This window comes from Triplophysa rosa, linkage group LG2 (genome assembly GCF_024868665.1).
Source record: "Triplophysa rosa linkage group LG2, Trosa_1v2, whole genome shotgun sequence".
Taxonomy (NCBI): domain Eukaryota; kingdom Metazoa; phylum Chordata; class Actinopteri; order Cypriniformes; family Nemacheilidae; genus Triplophysa; species Triplophysa rosa.
In genome coordinates, this window is record NC_079891.1 from 9,462,726 (window position 1) to 9,488,751 (window position 26,026).

Consider the following 26,026-nt stretch of genomic DNA (forward strand, 5'->3'; position numbering starts at 1 on the left):
AACCTAGGGTTAGAACTAAACTAGGTGACTATTCTTATTTTAGATCTTGAAATATCATCTCAAAATAAACATTTATTAAATAAATCAAACAAAATGGAGATGAAGATATACGTTTTTCCTAATTTCAGGTTTAAAAGTTTAACCCTAAACCAGATTTTGACATGTTTGGTTTTTAACGTGAGGATCAAAAGAATCAGCCAAGCAGGTCCTTTATCTGTCTAAGTTGCTAGAATTTCTTCCACCCCCGTGGTTGGTAGGCACACTGGCACCTTCCCAGGCAGAAGAAAGTCAGCCAGGACAGAACTCATAACATTGTTAAGTCCTCAACTTAACTCCTAAAGTCTATAGTTGTGTTAAACTGACAGTTTAGAGGTGCTAACACATGTGGATTGCCTTCTTCGCACAGGCAGAGAGAACATGTATGGCACATGCATTAATCAAAAGCTAATTGAGGTCCGTTGTTAAGAATGCGGACCAGTAATATACATGCACTACATGCCTAGCAGACACCAATCCCAAGTCATTCTTAAATGAAAACGTCACACACATAAACATTTTGTTTATCTCTCTAAATTATAAACACAAACCCAGCAGACAGGTTTCACACTGTCTTTGGAGACAGGCTGGCAGGCTGGAACCACCTTTTGCCAAGTGGAGTGGAGGGGTAGAAACTAGGTATTGACTGTGGGGGGACACAACAGTTTATAAAAACCACAAACCTAAACATTAATAACCAGGTCATAAAAACACACAAACATAAACGTTGTTTGGAACACGTTGATAAGACATACAAAAAAATCTCAAACACTTTTCATCATTTGTCAGAAAAAAGTCAAAACCAACTCGCTCTTAGAAGAAACATCACAAGCATAAAGATTGCATTTACAAATCCCTCACAGCACATCCTGTTGCCAGGTAAAAAGACAGCCAGGGTGAAAGCACCGTCTTGGTTTGGGGCTGGGAATTATGGAACAAGGAGGCCTGGACATTATAACCTTTTTTCCTGAACAAACAACAAAGGGTTCATAAATGTACATGGGATGCACGGTCAAAGGTCATAATCATAATCCTGGCAGGGGGTAATAAATTATGGGTAATAAATCACGTTTTTGACATTCGGTGTATCATATTTACTACTAATATATCCACGATGAGTAGATATTTTTAAATATTTTCATATTTAAAATAGGTTTATATAGCATTTATAGTTTTATAAACTTATAAAAAAACATAAAACCATATTGAATTTATCTCACACTTTATATGCTGATGCAGATTGATGTCTTCTGTGAAAAAGACACATTTATATATATATATATATATATATATATATGTATGTTTTTATATGTTAAAAAGTTAAAAACTTTAATCTTCCCAGCTGTTTCCATGGTGACTTGTGAAATCTGTCTTCGTGTTGTTCCCATGAGCGCGTGGTAACTTTTCAAACATGTTCTGGAACCAACATACCCTGACATACTGACATACCCTGAATAAGCAAGGTTTGGGTTAATCAACCGAGAGTTCAGGGATTAGCTGCCAGTAAATTAACACTGCTTTCTGGAATACCCCACTGGGCCCTGGTGAGTCAAACATTAACACTATGGGCTAATTTCACATAGCCGCCATATTAGATTTCCGATCAGCGAGTGTGGGCAGGCTTATTTCCGGCTGTATAACACTGTATGGGAAAAATAGGATTTTTGGCGGGCAAATATGGGTGTTTTTAGATAAAAATAAGAAACTGATATATCACTGATATAACAGAAAAACATTTTTACATTGCTGAGTACCAATTTCATTATCTCCCCGTTAACCAAAATCCATATCCGTATCAACATCCTGATCATGACTGTATAAATACTCTTTCACACCAAGCAACACACAACAAAGACGCAAATCACGGAAACTCATCATAAAGAGCACAACATGATTGATCCCAGTAAATTATGCTGGTGCTGTCTGACAATGCATTTCACTCTTGCTCACAATTCAGGGAATTCCATCCGTCTGACTTTCTGTCACGAAATTGCAAGGACAGAGAACCCAGATGCAGGCAGCGGGTAAAGGGTTAATGAAACAATGATTTATTTAAAAAAAATACAAAAACAAAGACCCACGAGGGGAAGGAATAATAATCGCAGACGACACAGGAACATAAACTAACTAAAACTGGACAAAAACAACACTTGACAAAAATTTACACTGACTTGACTTGGATAATATCACAGGCAGGAACAAGACGCAATGTCATCAAAGACATGGAACGAAACGAACTAGCACAGAACAGAAGAAACAAGGGCATTATATATAGGGGAACTAACAAGGGATAATTAACAATAGGCAGGTGTGGGGAATCAAACAATGGCGGGAAGCTAAACGAGGAAACGAGGGGGTGGGGTCAAGAGACGAGACAAGAACGCATGGCCATCATAAACAAACAATGACCATGCATTCCACACAAAACACGTGGTGCTGTCATGACCCTGCCACAAGACTAGAAAAGCATGACACGGTGAGGCAGGATCATCACACTTTCATCATATAGAATTTGTAACGATGAGTTTAAACAAAGACATAAAACTTATCTTAAAACTAGCAGTGTGAGCAGTGAATATGAGTTTACTGTTCTTTTGCGTAAAGAAAATGGTGATGTGGGGAGAAATGTGGGGAGTTGCACAGACTGGTATATCATGGTATATGATGGTAACATCATCAGCCTTTTTTGCTGTGATATCAAGTTGTGGTGGCTTAACGGGGTACTCGGAAATGTACAGAGGATTGTCTGTCATATCACTGCTATATCAGTTTCTTTTTATTAAAAAAAACGCTCATATTTGCTGGCCAAAAACCCTTATTTTCACATACAGTGTTATACAACCTGAAATAAGCCTGCCCACACTCGCTGATTGGAAATCTAATATGGTGGATTTGTGAAACTGGTCAGATTTCTTTAGAGGACATGCTAAAACACTTTAACATATGTAATCTATCTGTCTGGCTTACAGTTTATCTGATTGTCAAACAATTAAACTGTCAAATGTAAATGTTTTAACGTTGATTAAACTTTCACGTCAGGTTTTCTCAACCCAACGTTTGTCTACAAACTTACTTGTCTAGGTAAACGCTTAAACCTGTGTTGTTGTTTTCATCTTGAAATGGTTTGGACTTACAGAGTCATTGTATCAACACTGTAAAAAAATATCGTAAAAAAAAGGTCAAATCACTGGCAGCAGCGGCTGCCAAACAAAAACCATAAAATTAAGATGAAACTCCGTAAATCAAATAATGGGGAAAAACATTACATTTACGTAATTTTTCTTTAAATGTTTTACAGGGAAACAGTTATTTCACAGACTTTTCATTAATTATTACGATCAAACACCTTAAATAAAGTGACTGCTCATAATGTTTTACAGAAAAATACTGTTATTTTATGCTTTTTTTCTGAATTATAATGATAAACCTCCTTAAACTATGTGAAAGTACTAATGTTCTGCAGAAAAACACTGTTATTTTAGTTTCTTTCCTGAATTTTTTCAGTCAAATACTATTAATACAGTAAATGCACTTAATATTCTGTAACTTTACAGATATTGGCCATGGATTACTAGTCAGATACTGTCAATAAAATGAAAAACACATGTTTACGATTGTAGAACAAAATTTTATTTAGGTAAACATTAATCATATGAACACAATCACCATAATTTGTAAAAGTACACTCGAAATACACAATGATTAACTTCTTTACAGTACAGAATTACAGTATACGCTTTAAAGAAATGTTTGAATATAATAAAGTAAATAATAAGTACATCTCCATACAAAACATTCATCAAATTCTTATAAAGCAAACTTTTAATCCTGGAGAAATAGAAAACAGTTTCAAGTGGTGTTGAAAACATTTACACAGGGTCAAAAATAGAAATTGGAGGAAGTTGTAGTATAGTATAGTAGTATATTTGGACAAACATCAAACTGTCAGAATAAGTAAATCATACCATAAGTAAAAACATACCACAAAAAAGTAAATGAGTCTGTGGCAAATATGCAATGTAGTAACGTTAGATAAAGGACTAAATCTGCCATCATTATACATTATGGCAATGTGAATACAGAGTATACTGTTAGAAAACAAGTTGCAATGCTAACTTAAATGTAACTTTAACTGTACGTGATTGTTATTGTAAGAGTTACAAAATAAAAAGTCCCTTATTTTGTTATGTTTTAAGTGCCTGTGGTTTATGGGACTTTTAGGTTGAAGGAGAGAAAAGAAGAGGGGGAAGTCAGCGGAATAAAGCTGGTGAAAGAACTCGTCTGTGTCCGAGGGTTTTATATATTCCGTATTATTAAAGTTATAGCCCCGAAAACACCCACGAAATACGTAACCCAAACGGTTACAGAGTTACATTATAACAGTATTAAGCATATACATAATAATACACAATTGTTAATAACAACATAATATAAATACTCAGGTCGAATTTAAACGCTTACTACTGATGGAGTTTGGGTGCCTGGGTAGCTTTTCTTCCCTTCATCTAAAAAATGAGAGCAAATGTTTTATCATTAACAGTTATTGTTGAAATTAGTGTTTAAAATGGAATGCAAAAGAAAGTCGGAAAGAAATCTAACATTACACATACTTACAAGGTGTGTGTACTGCCCAGGCAAATCATATCATATATTTCTGTGTACTTAAAGAAAAACACGTGTGAGAAGAGGAAGTTTACTTAAGATCAATATTATGTAGAATGTTATAGCATTGAAGTTAGTGTTAACATCGCTAATCGCGATTAGCATCACACTAGACGAAAATACAAAAACAAGTTTTTACCTTCTGCTGGTCGCAGGTAAAGCTGTTAATGCGTGTGATTATTCTCCAGCAGCCTGCAACTTCCACACGACTTCGTGTCTCCACCGCTGTTTACATATAACTGGACCATCAATCAGTGCTGCCAAATCTTTTCAATGTAAAGTAGCTAAAGCCTATGGAGTTATATTGCGGACTATATTAAAAAGGAATTGCAAACTGCATTTGCAAATGCGTTTTCTATTTGTTCGTGTCAAAATTGTGACATAATTCAAACGCAAATGCAAACCGTTTTCATTTGCATTTACGCGAACGTACAATGTCTGCCAAATTTCAAAAGGAAAAGCAAAGTCTATTTGCAAATGAATTACCTGTGTCTTACGAGTTACGACCCTGCCAAATTTAAATCGCAATAGCAATTCCCCATATGCCATTTCACTTCCTCTGGTGTCGCGTATTAAGTATGAAGGCATTATAATGCCATAAAGAAACGAGCGCAATGCTGATGCTGGCAGCGCACGGCAAATAACTTCCGCGCGCGCACCGTCAACGCAATACCCATATACGCCTATAACGAGGCACGAGAGGATAACGTACATACACAGCGAGGAAACGGGATCCCGCGAGCTCGTTTGAAACCTTCGCGCGCGCATGGCATCCATAGTGCGCGCAATACAAGACCTCGCGCGCGCATGACATCTTCTGTGCGCGCAATTACAAGACCTCGCGCGCGCATGACATCTTCTGTGCGCGCAATTACAAGCCCTCGCGCGCGCATGACATCTGTGCGCGCAATTACAAGCCCTCGCGCTCTCACCTGCTGCTTTTGCTCGCGCGAACATTTTTATTTTTGGCAGTCGCGGGGCGGGACTTGCTGTTTGCTTGTAACCTCAAACGTCATTGGTTACTTACCCTTTTCCGGAAGTCACTTGTGATTGGACCTCCGTGATCATCAATCTACATGGCTTCGTCAACGGACCAGGGGCCCGTTCTTCCTACCTCGCTAACTCAGTTAGCTGGATTTGATTGTTGACTTGTTGTTTTAGCAACAGGTCCGTTAACTTAAATCTCCTCGGGAGCAGGCTTATTTTATGTAAACAGGATTAGATGCGGCCATGAAGCAGTCAAATTGGCTTCTTTCATACAAAAGCAACTTGTTGCGCAAATTACAGGATTAATATAAAGAGCTTTGCGAATTTAACATGTAATTAACGCAATGTTTTGCTTTTAGAACAATATTTATTGTAATGTTATATAAAACATTTACTGTGAAAAGTCTTCGGTGAGGACCGAAATAAATGAATGAATGAATAAATAAATAAAATATATTTTTTTCCTTGTGAAGGAGATATTTGCCATTAGTTTGTTGGACCTTCATTTTAAATATACAGTATATATAAGCACAGACAGTGCATATGATGGAGGGAATGGTGAAAAATGCAGTTTGTCCTGCCATTTGCAAATTTGTGGTATTTCAGTTTAAGACCCCATCTTAATTAATATGATATAAGGGAATTTAAGATTCTGCAGTTATGATCATGTCAATGAGTATGTGTCTTGATTGATGTCATAGACCGCATCATAGGCCTCAGATTATCTTCTTAAAATAAATGATAATATTTTCTGTGACTCAGTGGTTAGAGCATAGCGCTAGCAACGCCAAGGTCATGGGTTCGATCGCAGGGGATTGCACATAGTGAGAAACAAAATGTATAGTACAAAGCAATGTAAGTCGCTTTGGATAAAAGCGTCTGCCAAATGCGTAAATGTAATATTTGTAGGTAATATTCATTTTAATAGAGATAGTATTAAGCAAAAAGCAATTGAATCAATAAGGAAGCTGACTGATGAAAACTCTTAGATGGTGTGTGACACCTACAGTATCACCAGCACTGAAGCAAAATGACCTGAATCTGCATGAGTAAACAATCTTCAGTCACGTTTATGATGGGACTGTTTGAAGACACCATTCCCTGACCCAAACCTGTTACACTGCAGCTCAAGTCAGGACAGGATCATGAAATGACCTTTGGGCAATTGATAGGAATGAAGGATTTCAGTGTATAAGTCTAAGGGATGAACCTGACAGGGTCTGTACTGTTGCATGTGCTACACTACACACATCATCAGTAAAGAGAGAAGGCCTGTGATGAAGCAGCCTGATGATGATCTCTAAACAGACTGAGCTTCATGAGATATAACTTTTGGAATACCATTTCTTTATTATGCTTAAATAAAAAAACAACACAAACATGCTTAGGCCCACATGCATTTTATTTTTAATCTCCATAGATAATAGGCAGGTATCAGTGTCATATTTTACCTGCAATAAGAGTCAAGAATGTTAAGTCAGTAAACAATATAGAAATAGTTTCTAAATCTGCAATCTTCTTAAAACTAAATCTCCAGTTTTAGGTTTGTGTTCTTTATATTGTCAGGTCAATGTTTTGAAGTTTTTGCTTTTGAATTTGTGTATATTCAACCTTTAAAGACTTTAAAAAGTGTATACATGGATGTGCCTTTTGTGGAGAGAAATCAATAATCTACAAAACATAAAGGCCCGGTTTCACAGACACGGTTTAGTTTAAGCCAGGACTATGCCTTAGTTAAATCAAGATATGTATGTCGCTTTTATAAAAATGCCTCAGAGGAATAGATTACAGGTGTGCATCTCGAGACAAAACAATGGCACTTTTATATTAAGATATTTCTGTGCAAGTTATATTCAGTTAAGACAGGTCACACATTCATTTTAGTCTGGTACTAGCCTTAAGCCTTGTCTGTGAAACCGGGCCTAAAAGCAATAAAATAGCATGACAAAATCGTATTTTCCTCATCTCTGTACAACGTTTCTGTGCAGACTCAGCAGATAAAAGCCTTTCAGATGATATGGACTCCTGCAACTGCTACTGAGTTTATCCAATTTAAGAAATGTTATTGAAATGGACAGTCTTCAGACCCTTTCCTCAGTATCCTATGCAGTGAACACTAATGGATATAAAACACTTTATTTTGAGTTGGGGAAAACACCATCTCATTGCAATTAACCACTAAGAACTAAAAGTTAATTGATCAAAATATACAACTTCAGTTTACAACTGCTTTAAAATGTTATAAATATCTCTGAAAGTTGTCTGTGCATCGTTTGAAGTGTTCCTGACATTTTAAAATGTCATAATCTTCAAGCAGCCGTAAAAAAAACTATGGACGTAACAACCAGCCAATAGCAGCGCTGCTGATCACTAGTTCTTCCATCGATATATACTGCCTTTCCAAACAGTGCGTGAGCGTGCAATGATCCCAGACAATTTAATCCAGATATACTAATCGTACACAACAAGTGCGTTCAAAGAACCGTATTATCCAGATCATGATTTGCGGGATTAGGTCATCTCGGATATTTCATTTGATCTTGGATGTAGTAAGCCACGTATGAAGAACGGGCCCATGGTCTAGATTGATGATGATCACAGACGTCCAATCACAAGTGACTTCGGAAAAGGGGAAGTAACCAATGACGTTTGAGGTTACAAGCAAACAGCAAGTCCCGCCCCGCGACTGCCAAAATAAAAATGTTCGCGCGAGCAAAAGCAGCAGGTGAGAGCGCGAGGGCTTGTAATTGCGCGCACAGATGTCATGCGCGCGCGAGGGCTTGTAATTGCGCGCACAGAAGATGTCATGCGCGCGCGAAGGTTTCAAACGAGCTCGCGGGATCCCGTTTCCTCGCGTGTATGTACGTTGTCCTCTCGCGTATGGCGTTATTTGCTCGCGGAAGTTATTTGCCGTGCGCTGCCAGCATCAGCATTGCGCTCGTTTCTTTATGGCATTATAATGCCTATAAATAAGCCTGCCAAAACTCAAATGAAATCGCAAATCCCTTTGCATTTGCGTTTCCTCCGACTTGTACAGAAACCTGTCAATCAATGGCGGGGGTGGGCTTATTCAATGGGGCGTGTTTGTATCGGGAAGTGACGTCATTCACCGTCGCAGTGGTGGCAGTCAGTCCAACCTAAGGTGACACTGGTTGTGGCTAAAAGGGTTTCAGCTACAGCTAAAAGCCAAAATAACAATAATGGAACAAATGAGGATCAGATGCAAAGTTTCATATAGAGAAAATCTTTACAATGAATCACAATTGCGGTATTTAACAAGTATAATTTAAAGAAGTTCAACGGGCTCGATAAACAGATGAACACAAACAGTGGTCTGGTGATTCTCAATGAGCTACCAATAAAGTCATATTGAAGCCGTGTGGATTCATCATAATTACATTAATTTCTCAGGTTGGTGCATCAGCCTGATGGGCTCATTTACTGCACATGTTGTTGAAAAGGCTGTTCGGAAATTAAATTTTAAATACAGCAACAACTCCATCCAGTAATTTGTAGATGACAGCTACTTCTGTGTCCAGCAAACTCACTAAAACACTGGAGCACAAGTTTGTCTTTGTCTCACTATGTTATGATACACAAATAAGAGATGTAGAATTCACGTACTTTTGTAATTTATTATTAACTTGTTATACTGTATGCATAATGAACAACAATGATATGCAGGATGCTGTTTATTCATACAAAGTGAACATGTTTTGTTATGGTTTACAACACGTATTAATCATGATGCAAAATACGGTCACAGTGTTGTCAATAAATGTCATGTCCTCGCTTTGACTTCGGAGTACTGTGAAAACGAATATCATAAACAAACATGTGTAGAGGAATGTTGCAGAAGGTGATGATTATCCATCCTGCACCGAAGTTTCACATGCTAAGTGATGCCGCTCTGAGCCCAGAGTTCCAGCGCGAGTTATTTCCAAACAAAAAACCTGAAAACTGCACTGTTGTAACTTCACTCCTCATGTGTTTAGCTGTATCACATGTATGTATCTACTTAAGTTCCAGTCGACGGTGAAGGATGTCACTTCCCGATACAAACACGCCCCATTGAATAAGCCCACCCCCGCCATTGATTGACAGGTTTCTGTACAAGTCGGAGGAAACGCAAATGCAAAGGGATTTGCGATTTAATTTGAGTTTTGGCAGGCTTAATACGCGACACCAGAGGAAGTGAAATGGCATATGGGGAATTGCTATTGCGATTTAAATTTGGCAGGGTCGTATCTCGTAAGACACGGGTAATTCATTTGCAAATAGACTTTGCTTTTACTTTTGAAATTTGGCAGACATTGTACGTTCGCGTAAATGCAAATGAAAACGGTTTGCAATTGCGTTTGAATTATGTCACAATTTTGACACGACAAATAGAAAACGCATTTGCAAATGCAGTTTGCAATTCCTTTTTAATATAGTCCGCAGTATAACTCCATAATAGCCTGCCCGAAAAGTCGCTAAATGTCGCCAGATTACGTCACGCGCTAATTTGCATATCAGTGACGTCATCGCGTAGTATCTGACAAACTAAGCGCTTCCGGTCTGCTTCATGTCTCTACTCTCTGAGCGGTTGTATACAGTATTATATTAAAACAATGTGCACAATAAATAGGTTCTTAATGACTTATTTGTCTGTTTCTGTTGGCAGACAACAAAAACTATGTAATAGCGAGTGAACTCAACCACTTAAAACTACACACCAGCAGTCACTTTCGTTGAACAGCTAAAATCCGTTTGTGTTCATGTTTATGCGTCCATACAGTCATCGCGTTTTAAATCATAAATGCTCAAACAAGGTCAATAAGTGATTAGTTCTTGGAAACACTGTTTGTACGCGTATCTCATTCACACATCAGTGCGGTCTGAACTGAATGTGCTGCTTCTCCCTGCCGCTCACTGAACAGAGTAGAGAGGCGGTGCTGCGCTGGGAAGGCAAAAACTCGCTCTCGCGGGGCAATAGAAGTAAAGCAGAATGTTTCGCTAAGTCGCCAAAGTTCATTCAGAAAGTAGCTAGATTTGTCGCTTTTTGAAAAATAAGTCGCTAATAGTGATGGTTCGTTCTTTTTGAAAGAAACTTTAAAATGACTCGGGAATAAGGAGTGTCTCAGCGAGTGATTCGTTCATTTTGTGTTGACCGCGCATGTGCAACATTGTAGCAGAAACACTAATGAAGTTCGTCTCTCGAGTCATCGGGTCCGAGTGCTTTCGTTCTTTTATACCGGAAAGAGAAATGATTAGTTCGTCTCTCGAGTCATCGGGTCCGAGTCCTTATACCGGAAAGAGAAATGAATAAGTTCGTCTCTCGAGTCATCGGGTCCGAGCCCTTTTGTTCTTTTGTCAAATGGTAGCTCGATGTACGTGTTATATGTTGTATTATAGGAAGAAATATTATAAAATGATCAAAAGATATGTGCAATAAACATCTTCTCTAAAACGTACCGTTCTGTTCTTTTTTCTGTCAGTATATTCATAAATGTTTCTTATGGATTTCTGCATGTGTTTTTAATTTATCTTAATAACTAACTATTTTGCATAAGAACGGTGCTGGCAAAATATAAACATAAGCAACACTAAAGTCAGTGTTTATGTCTAATGCATATATTACACAAGTGATCTCTTATTAAATAATTGCACATTTAAATGATTTCAATAGCCTATTATTATATACTTTGCAAACTGCACGAGACGTTTTAGTAAAAAACACAAGTGATCTCTTATTAAATAATTGCACATTTAAATGATTTCAATAGCCTATTATATACTTTGCAAACTGCATGAGACTTTTTAGTAAAAAACAACAACCTGTAAACCTTATTGCATACCTGAGTGACCCAAAATTGTTAATTAATTATAAATACATAACTTTACAGAAATGCTGTCAGGAAATAATTAAATAACTGTTTCTCATAACTTGTCCCTAACTACAATACAAGTTATTTCTTATTATATATCTGATCAAAACTAGCATAAATAAACGTTATGGGGTAATTTGGCTATTAACATGCAACATTAATTTAACTCTGCTCAGATGAACGAAATGACTCGAAAAAAGATTCGTTCATTTTGCTGAACGAGATTCAAACATCCGAATCGCAAAAATGACTCGAACTTCCCATCACTAGTCGCTAAAGGGGTCTGAAAAGTCGCTAAATCTAGCGACAAAGTCGCCAAGTTGGCAACACTGCCATTAATACTACTGAAACTAACTGACAGACATAACTTCATCGCGTATGTTCAAAATGAACCAGTGAAGGGCGCGAACAGCTCTAATTGGCTAGTTTCCTGAATGACAGTAAGTTTAACCAATCGTGCTGAAAGCAGCACGGAGAGTCAACCAATGACATCTGTTTACCAATAGCAAGTGTAGTAACAACAGCTATAGTTAAGATAGGTTGTTTTTAAAAGAAAATAAACATGTTTAGTTTTGTTTGAATGTTGCTATATATTTAATTGGTCAGATATTTTCATTGCAGTATATGAATAAAATTAACTAATGTATGGTACAAGTTTAATGAATACATATATGCTTACACACGTTTGGTGCTTCGAAGTGGTTTCTAAAAAACAGGCACACAAATATAAAATGTTTCAATGCCATTACATGAAACAAAATTAGGGCTGACGACAATCAACAAAAATGCAGCCACTACCTTTACAAAATAGCAAAAGAGCAAACAAGTTGCTTATGACATACTGCAGGCCTATATGAAAAGATCGTTACTAAATGTATTAACATTATGGTAACTTACAGCTCGATTTATTGTCCTAGAATGATCCTCTTGAATTTGAACAAATCTGTTAAGCCTCTGGCCACATTCTCCACAGTTCTATTCTGATTACGTTTGTTTTCATATGTTTATTTAACTGCAAATCAGTTTTAAATCAGTCCATTCTCCTGTCTTTAAGGTTTTTCTCTCTGAGCTAACCAGGTTTAAGGTATGGACTGTAGTGGTTAGGCCATAGCCATTCATGATATGGGAAAAGGTGAATTTATTAATGATTATCATTAATCATGTTTTTGTTGGCTAGACTATTGCCACTTTTTTCAGGTTAACTGCCATGTGCTTTTCTCCCTGTTGAAAAAAACAGCATATGCTACTGTAGTTAGGTATGTTTTGAAGCATGGTAGCTGGTTTGAGCTGGTCATGTGTGGGGCCTGGTTGCATAAAGCACCTTAAGTATGACACTTTAGAGGTGATTTCCCTTTACCGAAGACAATAGGGGAATAACTTTAGTAAAACTTAAGGTATACTTAAGGACACACTTAAGGCAAAATTACACTTAAGGTGCTTCATGCAAGCAGCTGGTCTTCAGCTTAAACCAGCTACCATGCTTCAAAACATACCTAACAAGCATATGCTGCTGTTTTTTTCAACGGGGCTGTCATATCACTTATCATATGAGTTCCAACCTCAAGAGTAGTGCAGCTTTGTAATTTTGACTGTGTATTGTTTAAATGTACTGTAGCCTAACTAAACAGTTTTCTAAAAAAATATGCATACACTAATAAAAAAACTAAGATCTGATGTAAAAATACGGAAGAAAAACGTTAAATTCTTTGTATAGAAATAAACCTTTATATAATGAGCAACAAATTTAATTACAGAAAATTATCATAATTTTACATTAATTTGTATGTTATTTAAGAAAGCAGTAAAAATACTGTATAAATATTACAGTATTTTTTCTCTACAAAAACAAGAAAAACGTGTAATTTGTCATTATTGTCTTGACACGTAAAATAATATGTGGGTTATTAATTAACAAATAATTGTCTGTAATTTTAATACAATTTGTATACAATTTAAAAAAAGAAAAAATTACAGTAAAATATTAACGGTTTTTCATGTTAAAATACAATCTTTTTTTACAGTGAAGTTTATTAAAAGTCCCAATTTTCCATAGAACTAAATTAAAAGAATATTAAAATAAGCCAACATTCTAGCAACATATTAAAACAGATAAGATCATTATGCTAGAATTAAACAACAAATATTTAACAACACATTAACAAAAATGCTAAAACTTTTAAAAGCATGTTTAAATATGCTAACATCATATTAGAACATATTTAAAACTAAATGACACAATTAATCATAAAATATATAGGAAACATTGAGAATACAATAAGACTGGAGGACTGAATGTCATACTTCTTATTTAAAAAAAAAAAATTTTGGCTCAAAATTTTGGAGCCAAAGAGTTGTTGATGCTATATATGCTAATCTGCATGTCCAATTTTTTGCAAAGAATAATTAGAATGGATAAGTGCTACAATAAAAACTTGCTTGATAGCACTCAGCCCATAATGTTTTGTATGTAATTCCTATGCAGAGTTGGGACGTGAACTGCAGTTCAATGTTGATGAAATAAATAAGATCCGTGTGGAGAATCCCAACTCCCTTTTAGAGCAGAGCTCAACACTGCTCAACCTGTGGGCCACTCGAGGGGGGAAGAGAGCCAAAAGTGAGTGCCAAAATGTCTATTTATTATTTACTTAATAAAAATAATTTGTGGAATTTCACCTTTTTAAAGACCTCAATACAATGGTTTGATGACCACAATATTCTTTGCTCATGTCCAGATTATTTAGTCAAAACCAGAGTTACTTTATAAATGTTCCTATTTTCTTTCCTGTGTTTTTCATCATGTTTTTTATTAGCATGGGTGCAGAAAACATCAAGGATAATTTAGGTTTTTTTTTGTCATTTAATGGGTGTTTAAGTTTTATTCAATTTGGAAAAATGGAAAAAGGCTACTTTTAAAAGGAACACATCAAACTATTTTATATGATTAAAAAAAATCAAGTATGCATTGTTACTTTTGATTTACTTCTCACTGTCAGTTTATTGAGCCTCTCTTTTCTCTAGAGTGGAAGCACTTTTATACTAATTACACCCATAATTTATGCTCATACAGATGGTACTTAACCAGAATAAAACTTCTGCTGCCACAAATTGTGCATTTGCTACTTTTTACCACTGCGTGGAAGTATATTCATAGACTTTCTTTAGATTGTATTAGCTGAGTTTAGTTCCACAGCCAAATCTTACACTGCTGCAATTCATTGTAAGAAAGCGGGATTGCATTTTAAATTGTCAATATTGGGTTTAAAGCAGTTAAATAGTTTCAATATAATAAGACAGAAGACAGTGATTATAATTTAAAATATTATAATAGTGTTTGCTATGACTGCCAGGTGTATTTACATATACATTTGCTGGGGGGTGGGTATTCACCAGATTGTAATTTCATCAACAAGTTTCACATCTAAATGATTTTTTAGGCATTTTGGATGACTACCTACTGTATACTCTTCAATGACTCGTATCTTGCATGTGCTCCTTAAAGGAATAGTTTACCCAGAACAAAATCATATGATGAATCATATGATGTGAGGGAACAATATCCAGAATGTTCTCAATGAAAATACTATTATTAAAAGTTCTTCAAGTGAACCTTGAAAATAGATGTCACATTCAACATTGCATGAGATAAAATTTCGTTTTTTGGTGAATTATTTTAAATATACCCATGTTACTTCCAAAATGAGCAATTGAGGTTTTGGATTATTTTTTATCTGTAAAGTAAACAAAAAACATAAGTTGTTTTACATTTTGAAAATATCTGTTGAATATATGTGAATATTTCACAAGAAACATGTTACTGTAATCTTTGCTTGGAAAAGTTTAAAATTTAAATTGTTGGTGTTTGTTTCATTAGATGTCGTTCCTAATAGTGTCTTGAAATCATTTGATTCTGTCAGTGTCGTATCTGTGTTCCCTGTCCAACAGCCCTGTCTTCCCCTTCTCCCTTCTTCATTTGACCATCATGTGTTTGTCTACCACTATAGTGGACAGCCTGTACCTAGCCTTGAAGAGCATTGACCGGGTAGACATTGTGAACATGTTGGAGGGTCATAGAACAGCAACAGGTCAGCAGGGGGGCTGGGAACAAGATACTTTCAGGTCTAAACATCATGACCGAGACCATCTATCTTCTGGCATAACAAATGGTAAGAGAGATCATTTAAAATTCCCTTTCTGAGATTTTTTTGCAATTGTCACATAATCCATAAAAGCTGCACTCTGAAAAGTGCAGAGTTAAAAATATCCCAACATTAACCCAACTGCCGGGTCACTATTTGACAGAACACACTATCTATCGACTTTTGAAAAAATAAATAAATCTATCAATCGATCGTATCCTAACCTGACATTGAAAAAAGCTTTTCTAATATGCAATCCACCATTGCACATCCTCGTCCTGACTGGTTAGGTGAAATAAATACCGTGAAAAATATACTATGTTATACAGCACATGTGTCAAAGTCAATTTCTGGAGGGACAGTGTCCAGCAGAGTTAAGATCCAACCACACCTGCTTGGAAGTTTATAGTAATTCTGAATATCTTGATTAGCTGAATCAGGTGTGTTTGATTAGGGTTGGAGAACAACTGTGCAGAGCTGTCAAATGTCAATGGAATGGACCCTTTTTACCCTTCCGCATTTGCGAAGCGGAAGTCGTCATAGTTGGGTAATAGTTGGGTCGTCTTAGTTGTGTAAACGCAAACATATATATATTTATAGTTGGAATTGCTGTATTTTTATGAGATGATCTTGTGTAATTATAACAAAGCAAAAAAGGTTTGTTAAAGTTTTTGCCTTTTATAATTTATTTAGTAAAACACGAATTCTATTGGAAGTTCACAGTTCTTTTATGGCTGTTCTTAACATTGCTGTTGTGTGGTCCGTTAGTTTTTCTATTTCTTGCTGCGTGTGTGCTGCGGTTGCAGTTTTTCTGTGATGATTAATATTTTAACTAACTTATCAAACCTTGAGTATTGCGCATTTGAATATGAGGAGGATATATGCAGGACTTGTAGACAGTATGACACTACCATGTAAAGCCAAAGGAGTTAGCCTACGGCTAACCATTGCAACAATAACAAATATTATCGTTACCTTCGTATTTGTGCAAATAAACCCGTAAAACGTATTTGCAGCCTTTCCTGAGATTTGTTTTATCAGTTGATGAATTCATTTGGACAACACAATAAAAATCTCCAAATCACAAATCTTTAAGCGACAGGGGAAACACATGCACTCCAGCAGCAGCCATTTCTGCATTTACCCAACCATGACGACTTCTGATTGACGAATGCAGAAGCATGAAAAGGGTCCATTGAGTTTGACACCCCTGTTATACAGTGTTATACATAATACACAGTTACACAGTAAATTCAGTTTCTATGCCTGTATTCCGCATCACAGAAATCATAAGGCCTTAAACAACTCTCAAGCTCTCAAAATGATCCTGTTCTTTCCCCCTCCATTGACAGCAAAATATGGAAACACAAAATAACTCTTTAGGAGTTAATTTCAACACTTTGAAAGTTTCTCATGGGGTCCACTCCCAATAGGAGTTACTTCAACACTTTTGAAAGTGTTGGCAGATTGACATTAATTTATGAGTTAATGTATGCAGAGTTATAATTTAACTACAATTCAACACTAACCAGTGTAATATACATTTTATAATGATTTAATTTATTAAATCATTAAAACTCCCAAAGTGTGATCTTGTTATCTACAATATGATATTTGTTTTAGTACTAGGAAATACATGTAAATACATCTAAATATGGTAATAACTTTATTTTTAAACATGTGCACGAGATCTCTTGAAGATGAGATCTATCTGGAAATATATGGAGCCAGAAATCTGACAAAACAATCTGAATTTGAATTTTGTAAATCTGAATTTTAGATAAGTGTAATTGCACAAAATTGAATATTTCCTGACATTCAATATAGTTCTGAATTTGAATTTTGTAAATCTGAATTTTAGATAAGTGTAATTGCACAAAATTGAATATTTCCTGACAATCAATATAGTTCTGAATTTGATTTTTAATATTTTAATATGAATATTTAATATTAAATTTCCTAAATTTAATATAGAAAAAGTCAAAACGCATAAATTCAGATTCAAATTCAAATTCAGAAATGGTTCAGTGGGTAAGGTTAGCTTCCGGGTTCGACAGGGAAGAGTAGAAGATCTCGGAAAAGTCAAACGGAGCGCTTTGGCCACAATGGCCAGTTATTTGTTCTTATTATCCAATCAAACTCCAAACATGCTGTTTTGGAGAGTGGAACTTCTTACATTGCAATAAAAAGGATTTAAAATGTTCAAATTGTGACCACGCCCACAAGACTACGCGGGTTGATCGTTTGTTGCTGCAGCATAGCCAAGCTCATATCGCTGCAATCTTAGGCAGCTGCCCGGGATGTGTGCGCTCACTGCCTGCGTTTTTGCCTGCTGCCTCCACTGTTTGCGCTCACACCCAGCCTTTGTTCACCAACAAGTGACACATCACAGAAACTACTGCAAGTTAGTTATAGAAACTTAATATGTGATGAAATACTTTAAATATAGATAAACAATGCATAAACAGAAATAGTTTGTATAACATACGTACTCGTTTAATGAAATCTGTCATCACCACGTTTCGAAGGAATTCTGACATACAGTATTACTGTTCTCCTCCTTAATCCACTAAATATTTCCTGAATGTATTAAAGCAGTTAAAAGTTAGTTTTTAAATTAAAACAACATATAAAGCAACATACATCAATCTGTCTATGAATTTAATCACATTTATTCATAGAAAGTTTGTTATTTCAGCTGCAATTAGTAAGGTGAATCACTTTATGCCCTGACAATTACTCTAACTCTTAAGGTCTTTGCAAATACAGTCCGAAATTTTCGTATGCGTTTTTTTTTCCGTATTTGCCTCTCGTTTGTACGGTGTCTCTGAATTGTTAAAAAAGGCCACTCAAAATGCTTGACGGATGCGAAAAACGCAGAAAATCGAACCCGGTCCGAATTTTTTTATGATGGACAAAAATATCGGAGGCAGTGTGTAAATGTGATTGACACAACGTGAGGTCGTATCTATTTTTTAACGTGCGGAAATTTCGGACGCAAATTTCGGACTCAATGTGCAATGGGCTTTAATGTTAAACTCGATACTGACAGAGATTAAAAACATTAAACCTCACAAATCTCAAATGTAACTACTGAAAATGTATTTAATCAACATTTAAACCGTCAGCCTCCATTTACATTTACTTACCACTTACGGCAAAAAAATATGATCTTGAGCTTGAGATTTGCATAACTAAAAAAGTGACTTGCTGTGTGCTGAAGGTGGGGGAGGGGGTTCCTTAATCAATCTTTAGGAGTTAACATGTGCCAGTTCCACAACACTGTAGGAGTTACAATAGTGACACTATTGTTTTGACACCAACTATTTATAAAATAAAACCCAATCCTGTGTGAGATTAACTATAGTAAGTGTTAAATTACTGTAACTCTGAACTCCTACATTTTCCATCACAAGCAACATGGCGGCAGAAAGCGCTTGAGAGCGAGGAACACTTTTCCGCTCTGCATACAGTGGATTTACTAATGTGCTTTAATGTGTAAATGACTTAACTATAAATTGATAAAATAAATCTACCAATAAACAAACAAATAAATCAGTAAATGAATGAATAAATGAATGAAACAGCACAAATACATTTGTTCTCACTCCTCATGAGTACTCTAGTGAGGCATGTGAGACGTCATGGTGTATAGGACACTTGTTAGTGTGTCAAACTCTCATGTCAAAGTCAGACTGATCATCGATTCGAACCCTGCTCGGAGCAGTTTTGGGTAGGAATGGCTGCACGTCTAAATTAATTATTTATTACCTTTATCGCTTAATTTCTGCATGATGTAAAGATGGATGAGATATATTTTGATATATCTAATTCACTGTAAAAAAAAATGGTACAGTTTTAATAAAAATGCACAGGGAAATGACAAAATTCCACTCAGGTCCTAAATTCCTCTCCTGAAATCAAAGAACATCCATATGAATTAATGCAGCCTCTTCACAGGATCCTCTATAAAAGCACACATGACATTTTAGTCACTGAGATGGTCTCTGTGTGATCAAAATGCGTGCCATGAATGACCGTATTAATGAAAGAATGAATGAGGTACACCACTTGCTCTTTAAAAAGGGGGAGGAGATCGATAGAAACTCTGGGTTTACCAAAGAAAACCTGCTCCCGACCAGGTTAGGTTCACAGAGTAAGTTACTATGGTTACTGACTCTGAGTATAAGTTACCTCTCTTTTAGAAACGGGCTTGATTTACCCCGCTTTCTCGGGTTTGACATACCTCACATTCTGAAACAGAAAACCCAGAGTTTACCTCAATTCAGGGTTGATATACTCAGAGTTTTCACTAAACCTCCTTTCTGAAACGGGCCCCAGCTGACCCTGTCTCCATTCTCATGAAAACAGCTGAATATTTCCTGCTGTTTCCCTCTCTCAAACATGGTCTGATTGGTCAAGCTGACCCAGTCTGTTGTGATTGGTCACCCACTTAGACGTGTGTCAGAAATGTCCCGCCCCTTACCATATTCTCGAGTTTCCGTTTCACAGTCTTTTGTGATTGGTCAAATGCTCAGAGCTTCTGTCGAGATTTCTTGTGTCTCAATCAGCTCCCTAGCTCCCGAGTATGAGGCGCCGTATAGGGTTTAAATCAAACTTTGCTTATGAATACATATAAAAAACTTGCATATATAGGTATACTATTGGATGTTCAAGCAGATACATGTGAAATACATGTGCATACTAATATGAAATCCATACCAAAACATCTTGTTATTAAAGCATGCATATACAAAATAAAATAAATAACTTGCAAATGCATGTAAACTTTAAAAGTTTACTCGATTGTTGCATATACATTGATAAACATTTGCATATAAACTTCCTGCATGCATACATCTTTAAATTCTCCCGTTTATATATAAACTTGTTCCATGCATACGCGCATGTAAATCACTTGCATATACATAAACATGATCCATACACATACACCTTTAAATCACTCAGCATCACTTATAAAACATGCATGCCCATATACTTGACAAGAACGGGTCTTTTGTTTGTACAAATCTGCAAGTGATACTGTACTTATGTGTATGGTTTGAATTTGTGGGAAGAAATTAAAAAAATTGAGGGTACAGTTTACAAAATCCAGGGCACAGATTTTGGTACAGGTTGTTAATCTGTGAGCATGATTTGGTAATGAGGGAACAGTTTAAACATCTGTGAGTAAGTTTTTTAAACCAAGGGGACAAATTACAAAACTGTGGCACAGATTTTCGGATCTCTTTTTCTCAGACAGTTGACCTCGCGGACTCCGTACTTTTAACAAGTGGGGCAAGGGGTTTATTCAGACCCTAAACTCGCGTGTGTGACCCAAACGCGCAGAACAGTTTCACAAGCGGAAACGCACCATCTCGAGAGCTCATTTATGTTACGCGAGCGCACAGAACAGTTGACTTTTAAGACTTTGGGGGTGGGGCAATGGCTGATGTCTCCGCTCCTTTCATTGGTCACTTTAAACATGCAGTCAAATACAGTCTCCTACCTGTGTCTTACCTAATGATTAGTGTATTACCTTGCCTTAGCTACAGTATGTGCTATTTTAACAAGTGAAATTTTGATTTCTTGCATCCGTCAACAAAATGTATGCCATTTTATATAGTTGAACTTACATTTTGTCACTGTTCCCCTCTGACTCTCCCCGTGTTTCCCCCTTGGACTTCATTACCCACGCTCCCGCACCTGTGTCTTGTCAGCTATTCCCTCATCACCTGGACTTTGTATATATTCTCATTGTGTTCCTCTGTCTATTGTCCTGTCTCGTCTTTACGTGGTTGTTATAGTTATTATTGTTATTAAAAATACCTTCTACCGTCAGTCGCATCTGTGGTCCGTAGCAGTCCGTGACTGAAGACAGGACCTAAACATGTATTACATCTTCTCTCCAGAGAGGATCTGAGAGAGGATGGCTGGACTCTGGAGAGTTATGTTGAGTTCGTTGAGGTGTGTGATCCGGTGAGTTGGAGCAATCCCATTCTGAACGCATGTTTTTGACTGATCTGCTCGTCCTCATCATGTTTCCCGACGCGGATGAGTATAAGCTGGAGGAATTTATAAATCGAGTACTCCAAGCTGATGGCTGATGGGGACTTAAGCATTGATCATCCAGTACCGATTGTTAGCGGGGGGTTCTTTCCCCAACCTGATAGATCTCTCCGGGCCCGAGGTTCAGGGCCCCTTTGTTGGCAAACTCACCGGTGTCTCCACCCCCGAACTCAGCCTGGTAGACTGGCTACTGCTGGACCTGGGCCACCACCAGACTGCCATGGACCCGACCCCTCTCCAGCATGCCTCGAGCACTCTCCAGAGTTTTGTCCCGAGCCGTCTCCTGAGCCATCCCTCAACTCTTCCTGCGAGGCTTCCCCCGGCTCCTCCTCCAAAGCTTCCACAGACTCTACCACGGTGGCCGTCGTGGCTGTGGCTCTAGTGTACGTCTGGGCGGCAACCGCATCCCTGGACTTTCCCCAAGTGATTTTTTTTTTGGGTGGGGGGAAGTGTCAGGACGAACATGGCCACAAGGACCGGCAACCGCAAATACCCTCAATACACCATGGTTGTGTTAAGTCTCTCCAGCCTCCTCGCCACGACCGCGGCGTCCGTCACCTCCTGCACTCCCGGTTCCAGCTTCATAGCCACGGCGGCCATCGTCTCCTACATTCCTGGATCCAGTGTCACAGCCACGGCGGCCATCGTCCCCTGCTCTCCCAACGCCAGCATCACGGCCACGATGGCACGACCCCCATGGCCACCTGAACTGCCCGCACCACCGTGGCTGCTTGAGGAGTAGCACCGTCCAGAAGGCTTCCCGTCCTGTCCAGTGTGTGTTCCCCGTCAGCCTCCAGGATGCCCATACCCCCTCCCCGGTTCTGTCACCTTTCCCCTCTGGCTCCCGGTGCGGGCAGCATCCCCATGGCCACCTGAACTTCCTGCACCACCGTGGCTGCCTGAGCTGTAGCACTGTCATGAAGGCTTCCCATCTTCCCCGTCAGTCTCTAGGATGCCCCCCCCTCCCGAGTTCTATCACGGTTCCCCTATGTCTTTCCTCGTGTTTCCCCCTCGAACTTCATTACCCACTCTCCGGCACCTGTGTCTTGTCAGTAATCACCATAGCTGTCATTCCCTCATCACCCAGACTTTGTATATATTCTCATTGTGTTCCTCTGTTTGTTGTCCTGTCTCGTGTTTACTTGGTTGTTATAGCTATTATTGTACCTTTGTCAGTACTCTCGTGTCAGTGGTCCGTGGCACTTCATGTATGACCTATTTACATATTCATGTAGGCCTACTATAATAATAGAATGGAATGTCTCCTGAAGTCATTATAAGTCACTTATAATGATATAAGGTATGCGTATGTGGCGTGCTGTCCGGGGAGAGGGCTCTGAGCCCGGTATTATCCCTGCGAGAACAAAACGGGCTCATGGTGAGGGGCCGGGGTGGTGGAAGGATGCTTGGAGATTGTAGAGAGAATGCAGGTAAGACAGCTTGTCTATTTGTAGAAACTTTCTCTTGTGCTGATAGGATAGATGCTGTGATTGCTGATAGTGGACAAGCTGGGTTGATTATCTGCTCCTTCCGAGCTTAGTTAATTAAAACATCATTTGTGTACGTTCAAGCACATACACATAAGAATCACTTGCAGTGATGCAACTTTGTGATTCCCATATTCATTGTGACGACGTAAAATTGGATGTTGCTGGGAAGTGGTGATTACCTCCTGAAGACATACCTGGGCAGTTTCCGAAATCGCCCCCTTTACCTTCATTCACTAATTCCTTACAGTGGTGAACATTAGTTCATTAATAGTCCACTTTAAGGAGGGGATGAAAACATGTAAACGTGAGTAAATTCGGACACTCACACTGCAGGCACCATCTTCTCCCGAGACACAGGAATTCATTCAGCACGAGCCTCATGATAGATGGCTAACAGCTAGCCGTGAGTGTACATCAGTTGTACAATGGTTATTATGATGCATCATGGGATTGAATGAGTGCACTCAGTAATGTCCACTATGAATTCGGACACCACTAAAAATGGATGTCCCCTCAAATAGTGCACTATTTTAGGGTATAGGGGGCTATTTCAGACACAGCCCTGGAACATATCATATTCGTCACAGTATCTTACCAAATAACGTTTCTGAGATGTGATGAGCACGTCCTAACGACCAAACAGTCATGTTGTTAAAATCGTTTTTCTAATTTCATTTAAACAATTATAATCCCTCACATGGAGGAATTAATTTGTGATTTAATCTGTGCGTTAAAAATTCAAGTTTATGCTTAATTGGAGTAATTCTCTATTCAAATATGTATAAAGCACAGTACGATTAATAAAACTCAACACAGCACTGTACATCATAATCAGATATTTTATTTAGATACTGAAGTAAATTACATAAATAACCAAAGACTTCGACACAATATAAAGGATTTAATGCAGATATTTATTGACATAGCTAAATAAACATTATCTTTAAGCTTTACATTAAATTCTTGTCTTACCACATAAGTTTAGCAGGATCAAAAGCTTCTTCGGTTCATTTAAACGCACCGAAATCGATAGAAAATCATATAATTTCGAAAATATGCGTTTTCTCTCACATATGTAAGGTATAAAGTAAAGAAATAATATTAATAAACTGCTATAGTATATATCAGGCAGTGAGGTGAAAATAAATGACGTAAACGTTTAAATGATGCGAGCATGCGGTGCTTTGCAGAACAGAGAACTCACATGCTGGAGACGCGCACGTACAGTACATATCAGACACCGTCCTTTGGACTTGTTTGGCTTATGCTCATTAAACAAATGTACAGAGCATTTAGATTTGTTTCGGTTTATTATGGGTTTACACTTGTTCACAGACTTTTCTTGAAAGGTCTGGCAACAAGATTAAATAAACGTGCATCCTTGTGATATCTTGCACTGCGCATACAGAAAAGAGATATGTCTCTGATGCATCTGTTTAAATGTGGTATTGGGTGGCTAGACACTTTATGCCTGAAAATCTTCAAAAAATATCAGGCATGTTTTCATATCCTCCGGCTGGTTAGAATCATAGTCTGAAGCTAAAAATCAGAGTCTTTGCCCATCACACACTACACAATTTTCTGTCAAGGCAGACTGCCTTGGGTTGGAGCTGCAGTCTGCCAAACGGTAGCCCTCCAGGAGCAGGGTGAGATGGTCCTCACTGCAGAACACAAGATCCAGGGGGCGAGGTTGGATCTAGATCCAACACCTCCCACTTTATACTTAGCCACAATTTAGAGACTAAGTTGTAACCCGTGGTCGCCAAAGTTTACTATTATCAATGCCATCATTTAGTGTATGGCTGTAAGTAATGATCACAGTTAAATATTTGTTAACCCAAACCCTTACCCTAAATATAATCAAATACGCTATTAAAATATGTTAATAAATAACGTTTGTCTTCAGCAAGTTTGTTTTCCGTAAAAAGAATAACTTTAGTTACGACTCAATGGTAGAGCAACAACACGAATATGATGTGTGTGTGGCAAAACTGCTGCAGAAATCTGTCGACCAATCAAAACGCAGTGGAAAAAGACTGGATCCAGTATCGACCAAACACAATGCAATGGGAGGAGACTGGATCTGGTTCCAACCTTGCCCCCTTGATGTCACGTTCTGCAGTGAAGGGATCCCTGCTCTAAATAATTAAAATTATAAATAAGTAGTGCAAACTTCATTTTTAAACAAGCATGTTTAGTTGACAAGGATTTCCAGTTTCCAGCATGCTTTGTGTGAGACTACATTAGCAGACTAAATTTTTAAGTAAAAAGTGTTATTTATGTGTTTTATGTTTACAGAAAACATTTTAGTTGGTGTTATGTTTTAGTTGGTGTTATATATGGTTCTATACTGGTTCAATATATATTAGGGCTATGAAGTGATTACATTTTTTATCTAATTAATTACATGATGTGGCGATTAATTAATCTAATTAATCACAACTAAAAACACATCACATTAAGGGCCAAAATATCATTTAAAGCCATTATAAATCAATACAGAAAGTAGCTTCAGATGTTCGGAAGCGAAAACAGCCATAATTTTGTTTTTTTAGAAGCTGAATTTTTGTTTGTATATAATTAAAGAACAAAACAGTTTGGTTACCAACATTCTTAAGAAATATCTTACTTTCCCCAAATAAATAATAATTCAGGTTTGAAACGACATGAGGGTAAGTAAATGTAAATAAGCAGAATTTTCTTTTTTGGGCAAATGTCACCAATTTATTAGGATTGTTATTATTAAATCTAATACTGTTCAAATTCTTTGAAGAAT

General features: G+C 37.5%; 1 protein-coding gene and 1 long non-coding RNA gene across 2 annotated transcripts in view; one reads left to right on the plus strand and one right to left on the minus strand.

Moving 5' to 3' along the window:
* The window catches only part of ank1a (ankyrin 1, erythrocytic a), a 371,228-nt gene that overhangs the window by 251,676 nt on the left and 93,526 nt on the right, over nucleotides 1-26,026 (plus strand). Inside the window, exons 37-38 of the mRNA XM_057351699.1 lie at nucleotides 14,038-14,169; nucleotides 15,557-15,718. Of these exons, the coding sequence (XP_057207682.1) occupies nucleotides 14,038-14,169; nucleotides 15,557-15,718 (294 nt within the window). The remainder of the gene's footprint in view (nucleotides 1-14,037; nucleotides 14,170-15,556; nucleotides 15,719-26,026) is intronic.
* On the minus strand, nucleotides 3,659-5,334 carry LOC130565129 (uncharacterized). Its single transcript, XR_008964339.1, has 3 exons — nucleotides 4,838-5,334; nucleotides 4,651-4,697; nucleotides 3,659-4,541 (listed from the first exon to the last, which is right to left on the minus strand). It is a non-coding gene; the product is annotated as an uncharacterized LOC130565129 (long non-coding RNA).